The 10,531-nt window shown below is 56.0% G+C and overlaps 1 protein-coding gene across 1 annotated transcript; it reads right to left on the reverse strand.

Moving 5' to 3' along the window:
- Positions 1–3,366: 3,366 nt before the first annotated feature.
- On the reverse strand, positions 3,367–6,838 carry LOC139359043 (SRY-box transcription factor 1). Its single transcript, XM_071081011.1, has one exon. It carries the CDS (start codon positions 6,088–6,090, stop codon positions 4,918–4,920), a length of 1,173 nt encoding a protein of 390 aa, XP_070937112.1. The 5' UTR covers positions 6,091–6,838; the 3' UTR covers positions 3,367–4,917.
- Positions 6,839–10,531: the final 3,693 nt, after the last annotated feature.

Here is a 10,531-nt window from a genome sequence, read left to right on the forward strand (position 1 = left end):
CAGGTGTTTCTGAAGGAGATGGAGTCCTGGGGGCAGCCAGTCACGCCCTGCAGGCCCCAGTCTGCGCCCGGCTAGCTGGTGCGCGCCCCCCTCGGCGTCCGTCCCCGAGGACGCTGCGGGCCTGGGGCGCTGTGGCCGCGTCCCCTCCCCCTCCCCGCTCTCACCCCGGACTCGGCCGTACCCGGCCTCTCCTCCCCCTCCCTCCGCGCCCACTTGTTGCCGTCCGGCCCGAGACGAGCTCGTTCCGCCGGCTGAGTGTAAAAGGGTTTGACTTGCGGCCGACCCCGGGTCAGCACTTTCTCTCCACTAATCCTGCTCTCCTTCTACACAAAACCCTCGGCCCCATCCCTCGCATCACTCATCTTAATCTCCACCCGCCCCCCGCCGGCGGCTGACACCGGCGCGGGCCGGAGGGAGATGGGCTCCCAGGGCGCCCGGGGACCCCTGCGCCCTCCCGCCCGGAGCCTGCGGGGACGCGGCCGAGGCAATGAGGGGATTAGTAGGGGGAGCGCAGGCCGCCCCCAGACTCCTGCCCCATCCCGCCCCGAGCCTCCGACTGGGCGCCCAGGGGCCGGAGAGGGACGGAGAGGGGAGCCGCGCGCGGGCCTCGGCGGGGGAGCTTCAAAGACAAAGAGGAGGCCGGGCCGCGCTGAGAGAGGCCGGCGGCGGAGACGCAGCTCGGTGCGGGAGTCAAAGGGCGGTGGAGTCGGCGCAGGGACTGGAGAGGCGGTGGGAGTGGATGGCGGGGGCGGAGAGGGAACGCAGTGTGCCCGGACCCGAAGGACAGCGGCGCGGTGTGCGGGGCTCAGCCGCGGGTAGAGCCGGAGAAAGCGCGACTTGGAGAGGCGCAGGCAGGGGGGTACGCCCGGGAGGCCTGAGGTCCCGAGTAGGCCCGGCCACCCCCGCTCGGAGGGGACACGTCGGGACCAGCAGCCGACGCCGATCGGCTCCCGGGGGCGGGAGGAGCGTGGTCCTGGCGGGCGCGCAGCTGGAGAGGAAGGGCCGGGGAGGGAGGAGAGAGAGAGGGAGGGAAGAACTGGGGAGGCGGGGAGGAAGCGAGAGGAGAGCTCGCCCTCAGGCCAGGGGAGGTGGTCCCAAAGCCCGGCTGGGGCGGGAGCAGAGGACTGGGTGAGGGGATCCCTGCGTCCCCACCTCCCGGCCTGGGCCTCCACGCAAGCCCCCCCGCGGGCCATCGCTCGGTCCTGACGCTGCCCCACCCCGCAGGATTCGGGGGGCACCCGGTCCCCCAGTCCCTGCCACGGGGCCCGCACCCCGCTCACTCCTCCCCATCTGGCCTGGCCTTTCAATCTCGCCAGATAGTCATGCTGGAAAGAGCCGCGCCAAGGCCAAGTCTGCTTTTCACTTGACGTTTCCAAGGAAGGACTCAGCCCTGGGGTTAAATTCTGCCGCCAAGCCCCCGGAGCCGCTGCCCCCGGGCTCAGGCCGAGTGTGGATGGGGCGGGGGCGGGAGTCGGCCGGAGGCAGACGGGGTCGAGGGGGCGCTGGAGCCCCGGCCGGCCTGGAGTGCGCCTTCGGGGGCACACGTCCCGGGATGGATTTCTTGAATTAACTGGAATTTTCCGGAGACAGAAATCTGCAGTGCCCAGTCTTTGCCGAGGGAATGAAACGCGGGAGCATGAGTGCCGTTCTCCCACACGCGTGATTTTAATAGACCTATCAGTCACGCTCCCGACGCGCATCTGCAGATCACGCTGTGCCCGAGTCTTCTTTAAAACTAATCCATCTAGTACGGATGGGTTTCTCCGGGGAAGGGGACGTCAAAATCTCAACAACAAAGGGGCGGGTGAGTTGAAAAACAAGGCCCAAACAAAACAAAACAAAACAAAAAACCCTCAAGTAAACTCTCCTACCCTCAGTTTGAAGGGCAGGACCCGAGCGCAATGGCAGATTTACGAAGTCACACCGTCGCCCCCGCACAAACTGATGCAAACTTTGCACCAGGCCTCAAAGACTCCTGTTCGCGTTCCCTACACGGGTTGCAAACATAATTGGACTAAGCGACAGAAGCACCACCCTGTGATTTGGGAAGTGAATGAAGTCGTCGTATAATATAATAACTATCATCATATAGTATTTCACTCCGTTAATACGATGAGTGTTACCTTGGCCAAGCACCGAATTCACAGTCGGCTCAGGGCCTACTGTAATCTTTTCTCCACTGATTTGAATTGGAGAGACACTGCTGGGGGCGGGGAAGGGGGGATAGAATCTCAATCCTGAAATGAATCTCAGCTAATTTCTTTGCCCCCCACCCTGTGATATTTTTAAATGGAGTCATTAAAAAATTTATATTTGCTTTTTTCCGCGTTGTTCTAATCAACAAAACAAGGAAATAAGGTGGTTGGAGCACCTGGCATTGGCTATTTCATCTGACTGTGTACGAAGCACCTGCAATAAAATGCCAAACGGTAAGAGCATCCTCCAGGGAGACAACAGGCGGCTTGCCTGGCGTCCCGGGCGCACTAACTCAACTTTTCATAGTCTGTGCCTGAAGAGTGGGGCTCACATCCTAATCTTGAGCCAAGACCTACATGCCAATAATTGGACACAGAAACTCCAGGGTACACACAGGGGAGCACAGGGGCCAGACTGAGAGTGGACGTCAGTCAAAAGAACCTCAGAGAGAGTCCTTTAAGTCTGTATATTTCAGAGAAAACCCTCAAGGTCCCAGTGAGTTAACAGAACAAGATGATTAGAATTTCCCAAATCATCTCCCGGAGGGGCTTGGGGAGGCCCTTATCCCAGACTAAGTCGTAGTGGTGCTCAGCCATCCATAGGCACCCAGACACTTCCAGAAACAACTGCTTCATAAAGGATCAAATAGTTAAAAGAAATAAAAATAAAGAAAAAGGAAAGAGGGGGGTTTTATTATCTTGTTAGAAAGCAGTGGACGTCATTCTTGAACTTTTTTTGTAATCACTTTAACGAATGAGTGGTTTAAGCAAAATTATCAAAATGACTCCCCAAAATTACACATGTCAATAGTCAGATTAGCATTATACTTAAAGCTATTCTCGAATGCAGGCTGAATTCGGTTCTCATTAAACTTATAGTATAGGCTCACTTTTGAACGGACAGTCCATACTCACTCCAGGACAAGGAAAGGTGTTGAGAAAATGAGGGGGAAGCCTAAGGCTGCTGAAATCAACGTATTTCCATCTGGGCTTAAAGTTTTTTTTTTTTTTTCTAAAAATATAATTTCATCTTAATGTTGTGATTAATTTTTAAATGTATTTGCTACAGTATAATTTTTAAATGCAATATTTAATGCTGTCAGATTACTTGAAGACAAAGTTTTACAGAAAACTTTAAATTTCAGAAAAAAAACTGCAATGTACCAATAAACACCTAGAAAATAATATAATTAAAAAATTTAAAGCATCAAACAACCTCAAGATCTCGTCAGGAATAATGAACAAGGCATTTTGCGTTCACATCGGCTAGCAGTTTGCATCCCAGTTCACGCGGGGGAGGGTGATGGTCGATATTTCTCTCTGTGTGTGAGAATCCAGCACAATTATTTTGCCCGTTTTCCCAAGAGAAAGAAACCAGAGGGAGGGGCAGAGGATGGACGGAGGGGGCTCGGCTGCAGTACGTTTTGGTTCAGCGATTGTGTTTCCTTGAAACACATTTAGATAAATTCTGCTCGAAATCTTTATTGCTGGGGAATTGGGAAACCCGTGACCTGCCCTGGTCTTTGTCCCTCATCCATGGCCTGGTCCCGGGTCCCGCCACTGGGGTCTTCTCTTCCTCCTCCCTCCTCTGGACCAAAGTGGCGCAGACGCCCAGCCAGGTGGAAGGCGTCCCGCTTGCAGCAAGGTAGCTCAGCAGCCCCAGCCGCCCGCAGTGAAACAGCCGGAGCAAAAGATACTTTTATTTCTCGGCCCGTATTAACACTTCAGCTCTACAAAATAACCTATAGGTTTTAACTTCCTTCTCTTCCATTGAAAAAGGTTCCTTGAAAATCCTGTCCTCCCATTCCCCGGGGCTCCCTTACTTTTAGTTCATACAGATAATTTCCCTTTCAGATTTCCTCATTGCATTTTGAACTCATAAAACATGCACATAAAAATAGCATGTTTCAAATTTATGGGGAAAATGGGCTCTGTCTCTTAAATTTGTTTACTCAAAACATTTTGAGTGGGGGGTCTTTTTTCGTTTTAAGAAGAAAGGCTTTTTAGGAAACTATGTACATAATCTGAATTCTCCTCCCCGCATTACAACGCCGAAAATAAAATTTTCACAATGCATTTACAAGAAATAATACAAAATCAAAAAAAAAAAATGGAAATGCTCAGATACAGAAAGTTTTACAAAACCCAGAATATAACTCCGCCGTCTGAAGGAGGGGGTGGTGGTGGTAATCTCTTTGTATAAATTAACAAACCAACCCAAAAGAGCGGTAACAACTACAAAAAACTTGTAAGTGCTTGGACCTGCCTTACTACATTTATAACAAACGCGACGAGCTCCGCGTCACTTGGGCTCGGGCGGTCGGCGCCGTCCGGAAGCAACGCAGGGGAAAGTGAGCGCACCGGCCGGTATACAAAAGTGGGCTTCGCCTCTCGCCTCGTTTTGACTTTTTTGTCCCCTCGAGCAAAGAAAACGCTTTCCGCCTCCTCCGTAGGTGATAAATACTGTACAAAAAGTCTCAAGAAAACACTGAAGTTCAGTCTAAAACGCAAGTCTGGTGTCAGCGCCCGGCGGTCGCCAGGGGCTCCTGGGAATGTGAGTGGGGGACACGCGTCACCCGGCGTTCGTCTCCAGTGTTTTCCTTTTGACAAGAACATGGAAACGTCTGTACAAAAGCCAGGCCGCGCCGGGGCGGGGCGGGAGCCGGCCGCAGGCCGCAAGCTCGTGGGTCGCCGCCCCAGAGTCCCCGGCGTCGCGAAGGCGCTAGATATGCGTCAGGGGCACCGTACCATTCACGCCCGCGCCCGCGCCCTGGTAGTGCTGCGGCAGCGAGTGCAGCCGGCTCTGCGCTGCGGCCGCCGCCGCCGCTGCCGGGTCGCCCCCCTCGCCGGCGGGCAAGTACATGCTGATCATCTCGCGCAGGTCCCCGGGGCACGGCGCCCGCGAGTGCGCTGGGGCGGGCGGGCTGCCGCTAGGCTCCGATTTGACCAGAGAGCCCAGCGCGCCCAGGGCGCCCGACGACGCGGCCGCCGCCGCCGCCGCCGCCGCCACGGCCGAGTTCTGGTGCGCCCCGCCCGCAGCGGCGGCGGCGGCGGCCGCGGCGCCGTAGGGGAGGCCGCCGTAGCCCGAGGGCGACGCGCTCATGTAGCCCTGCGAGTTGGAAATGGGGCTGTACTGCAGCGCGCCCATGTCGTAGCGGTGCATGGGCTGCGGGTTGTGCGGGTGCGCGTGCGGGTGGTGCGGATGCGGGTGCGCGGGGTGCGCGTGCGGGTGCGCGCCGCCCGCGCCCGGGTGCTGCCCGTAGGCCAGCTGCGCCTCCTGCATCATGGCCGCGGCCGCCGCCGCCGCCGCCACCGAGCCGGGGTAGGCGCCGTTGGCCCAGCCGTTGACGTGCGCGTAGCCGCCGCCCGCCGCGCCGCCCGGGCTCTCCAGGCGCTGGCCCACGGTCGCCGCGCCCACGCCCACGCCCATGGCCACGGCCGCGCCGCCGCCGCCTGCGCCGGCCGCCAGGAGCCCGCCGGCCAACGAGTACTTGTCCTTCTTGAGAAGCGTCTTGGTCTTGCGGCGCGGCCGGTACTTGTAATCCGGGTGCTCCTTCATGTGCAGCGCGCGCAGCCGCTTGGCCTCGTCGATGAACGGCCGCTTCTCGGCCTCGGACATGACCTTCCACTCGGCCCCCAGGCGTTTGCTGATCTCCGAGTTGTGCATCTTGGGGTTCTCCTGGGCCATCTTGCGCCGCTGCCCGCGGGACCACACCATGAAGGCATTCATGGGCCGCTTGACCCGATCCTGGTTGGCCTTGGCGCCCCCGCCGCCGCCGCCCCCGCCTCCGCCCCCGCCGCCGCCGCCGCCCGCCCCGGCGGGGCCCGAGAGGTTCGTGGGGGCCTGGGCGCCGCCGGGCGAGTGCAGGTCGGTCTCCATCATCATGCTGTACATCGGGGCGGCTGGTGGGTTCACCGGCACCGCGAGGAGAGGGCCTGGAGCATAGACGGTCGGGGTTGGGGGGAGACGGAGAGGAGTTCAGACGGAGCGAGACGGGGGCGGGGGTGTCCTAGCGGAGAGAAGAATGGGGAGGGGTGGAGGCAACGACAACAAAAAGAGGCAGAAACACACGCACTCGGCGCCGGTTCGGCTCGCAGGTGGAAAGTTTCTCCTGATGCACAAATCACTTGCCAAAGAGGCTGACGGTCCGGGTCGCCGTCTTCGCCGCCACCGCAGCCCGGGCGCCCTTGGCGGAGCGGTGCAAACAGGTGCAGTCGTGGCCAAGTTGCGGCTCCGCTTTTGGGGCCGGGAGCAGTGCGCTGGGCCCGGCCCGGGGTGTGCTGTCTCCTCCTCGCGGGCCGCCGCCGTGCGCTGTCTCCTTCCTCCTGCGCTCGGTCCTCAGCGGCCTCCAACTCGGGGGCTGCAACTTCTAGCAGGGCGGCGCGCCGCGTGCGCTGGGCATGTGCTGGTCCCAGGTGCCCGGGGGGAGCCAGGCTCCGGTGGGGGGGGGGGAGGAGGCCCAGGGGGGCCCGGAGGGGGCGATTACGGTGCAGCCAGGGAGGGGCCCGGGGACAGCAGGAGGAGCGCGGGCTCGTGGAGAGGGCCGGAGAGCCGGGGCCGCCGAGCCCGGGATGGGCTGCCGGCTGCCTGCCCGGGGCCGTGCGCTCGGAGCGGAGGCGCACGCGGGGCCGGCGGCGCGCGGGGCCCAGCAGCCATACGCCGGGCCCGGGCTGCCATTAAATGAGCGCGCCGTGGCCAATGGGAGCCGGCGGCGGCGGTGATTTGCATGGCGCGCTGGCGAGTGACGTGGGGAGGGAGTAGATACACTGGGCGCGGGCGGCGGAGCGGGGAGGAGGGGAGGAAGGAGGGGGAGCAAAGCAGGAAGGAGGGGGGAGGAAGCCCGGGAGGGGGTGACAGCCACACCGCTTCCTGAGCGCGCGCACGGCGGCGGGCGGCGGCGGCGAACCCCAAGCTCGCCCTCCTCGCCGCTCCCAGCCCGCGCGCTCCGAGTGATTAACGATTGGGTTGAAAAGCAAAGACTAAGAAAGGATCGTCGGGGATAGGGGGAGGAAACGCAGCCCCGGGCCAGGTTTAAACAGGCGCAGTGGAGACCCAGCGCCTCCTCTGCCCCCGCCGGCCAACTCTGTGCCTGCAGGGAAGGGGAAAGTTGAGTGCGGGGCTGGCACGTCGCCCTCAGTTCACCCGAGTGCTGAAAAGGAGGGGCGCTCCCTTGGACGCAGAGGAGACCCTCCGAGGGCCCCTGCAGGTTCTTCTGCAAGGATCAGGCGGCTCAGCCACCCCCCGCCCCGCATCGGCTCTTGGCCGCGGTGTGCACTGAAGTTCGCCAGTGCCCGCTCTCGCAGCAAAGGCCTTCGCAGTCCAGGCCCCACAATTCGGGTGAAGGGGGCGTATATGTGTGGGCATGGCTCCATTGCTTCGTTTAGTATCAGCCCTAAACTTTTTGGGGGAGGAGTCTTTTAATGAGGCCGGGGCCATAGTCACGCAGTCTTCCCAACCCGGATCTTCTTCCTCTGGAAAAGGAATTTCTAGGAAGGCCGAACACAACAAGATCTATCTGGAATCTAGTTCCTGAACAACAGTTGAAAAAGTTTGTTGAATGGCAAAATAATGATCTGGCCCAGGCTTTTCTGGAGTGAATCTCCCACGAGCTGGTTGCCTAAGAACGGAGAAAACTGCGTGAACTGCGCGGGGCCACCTAAACCGAATGAAAGGCGGGGCCTCAGGACCAGGTCACAGTCGCCGGTCTGCATCATGCAAAGGAAAGGCCTGGCTCGTGGAAAGAGTAAGGCATTCACCTGTGGTTATCATTCTTAAACCTCAAAGTGGCTTTGATTTGGGAACGTGAAAGAGATTTTCAAACTCAGTTTCAAGTATCATAGCGCTCACACTACCGTTTCCACCAGACTGATCTGAAAGTGGTCCAAAGACTTCTTTTGAGCCCAAGTATTCCTCCTCTGTCCTCACCGAGGCACCCTGAGATGAGAGTGCTTATGGAGATTGGTGGTGGGTAAAGTAGAACCTTCACCGCATGTCACGTGTCTGCCTGTCTTGTAGTAGGAATATTCAGTAAGGATGATGATAACTGTAATAGGAGTAATAGGATGTTTGAGTCTGTGGGGCAGCAAACACGTGACACCTTTTTTTTCCTCTTAAAAAAATTCTGAGGTTGTGAATTTCTTGACCCTGTTACTTGTCCAAGGTAAAAGAATAATGCTTTATTTCCTCTCAATTGCTATGATTATTACTGTAGGGTTTGTTTTATTATTGCAGGGTTGCTACAGTGTGAAGTGCAACAGCAAATTGATCCCTCTGCAGATTAAACTGCTTTCATTCCAGGCCATTCAGCATTTAATAGTAAATTCATCAAATAATATATAATTATATTAGAAAGGGAACATCATTTCATTTTTATTTTTTCACTAAATATCTAGGTTATAAACTGGGTTTCCAACTACCTTCTTATTTCACCAGTCGAGTTTGTTAAATCTTTTGATTTGTTCCATGCACTACCTACAAATATCAGTTACATTGTGAATGAACAAAAAGGAGCAAGAATATTGTTTGGGAATGCTATAGCCCCATTTTTTTCTTTGATAATTTAGGAGGCAATGGGTGTGCAGTGAGATCCAGTGTGTTATGGAAAGTCAGCAAGACTGAAATAAAGGAAATGGTTTACAAATTATGAACTATATTATCCACTTAGCAGTTGAAAGATTTCTTTCCTCTGCTTTTCAATTTAGAGTTTAAACTAAATAGCTTAAGACTCCCTGAAAATGCTTTGTATGAATCAGGCTTGGCACATTATTTTCCATATCAATGGAGCAATTTATTTTATAAACACCCTGCACTCCAGTGTGCTTTGCAGGAATGCTTTATGCTTTGGGGAACTTGGATAGCTGACTTTGAAATGGTCTAGTTTTTTTCTACCATAGTCCGGAAAATTGTTTCCAAATACGACGTTACCCTTGTTGTTCAGAGCATCTAAATAGGAGGAAAATGGTTTAGCATCGTATGAGATCACACTAGTGCTCAACGTTCAGGCTGCTCTCCATAAGCCCTCTTCAGTGACGAGATGTTCCCTAGACCCAAAGCGGCTGCACACACTATGTGTGGCCACCTGCATAAGTATTAAACCAAAGCTGCAGGTGTAACTTGTTGCCAAGCAATAAATGATTGGCAGCAGCAGACAGTGCCAATTAGGCAGCACAGGGCACTGCATGCTAGACCTCTGTGCCTTCGTTCCTGGCATGAGGATTGACAAGCATCATATTAACTCCTGCTGGTGATCGATGGCTTCTGGAAGCCTCAATTTCTTGCTCCTTCTAACCTCTTTCCTCAGTGACTCTTTAAAAAGAGAGAAGACAGTCCAAAATCAGTTTGAAAAGCACCTCCTTCTCCTTTCCACCTCCAGCCAGGTTGGCAGGGACCTCCTTCAAGCCCAGTACTTTCCCAAAAGCTGGACTCCTGGAGATTTGAACACCGACTTCCCTATTCCCAAGGGTACTCTCATTGTTGATTGACCAAACTTGCTTTTTGGCAACTCAAAAACTTCATTGTGCCTCTTTGCTCAAAATGCCAAAGCGAAGATCAACTTAGAAATGTGGATAAATAAGGACACTTTCTATTGTTGTATGTAACCTGTGGTCATCATCTTCAAAGACAATCCGGAACCAAGCCATCATTAGAAATTACACGCACACATATATGCCTGTATGTATGCGATAGATTAAGCCATTATGCAAGAACCCTCAACTTTCAAATAAATTGAGTGCTGAGTGCTGGACTTTAACACCATTAGCTTAAACTGTCTCTATCGAGTAATTAGCACTTTTAGCTTTTGTCCCCCCTCCCTGCCCCCCCCCAGCATGAAAGGGAGCTTTGAGGCATCCAGACGTGGATTTTCTGTGCCCAGTGTCAGTCCCGAGTCCCAAGCAAGGAGCACGATGGACAAGCTAGGAGTTCTGCAGGACAGTGAAAGAAGACAGAAACTGTGCCCTGTCTTTCGTGGTCCTGGTGAAGTCGACCTGTCCTGCTGACACCCTCCAGGGACACGTGGCCGCTCGACAACTGGTTGCCCTCCTGGGTTCAGCTCCTGCGGCTTCTGGGGCCGGGTGGAGGATTGAGGCCACGTGTAGGTGCCTCCCCCGATCTCTGAGGGGCTCAGGCTTCCGCGCTCTGGTGTCGCCCCAGAGGGCCGAGGCCACAGTTAAAAGAGGCAGATGAAGAGGAAGCCGCCAGTTTCCAGGCGGAGCTTTTGAAAGAGAAAAGAGTAGTCAGAAGGAGAGGAGGAGAAGGCGGCAAAGAAAGCGCGGGAGAGAGAAGAAAGAGCCATTCAAGTTGGAAGAGGCCTTCGAGGCCATCTCTGCCAACAGGA

The sequence above is a fragment of the Macaca nemestrina genome, chromosome 16 (genome assembly GCF_043159975.1).
Source record: "Macaca nemestrina isolate mMacNem1 chromosome 16, mMacNem.hap1, whole genome shotgun sequence".
NCBI lineage: Eukaryota > Metazoa > Chordata > Mammalia > Primates > Cercopithecidae > Macaca > Macaca nemestrina.

Coding starts and splice junctions, on each gene's coding strand:
- LOC139359043 (XM_071081011.1), bottom strand. CDS start 6,090: ATGTACAGCATGATGATGGAGACCGACCTGCACTCGCCCGGCGGCGCC.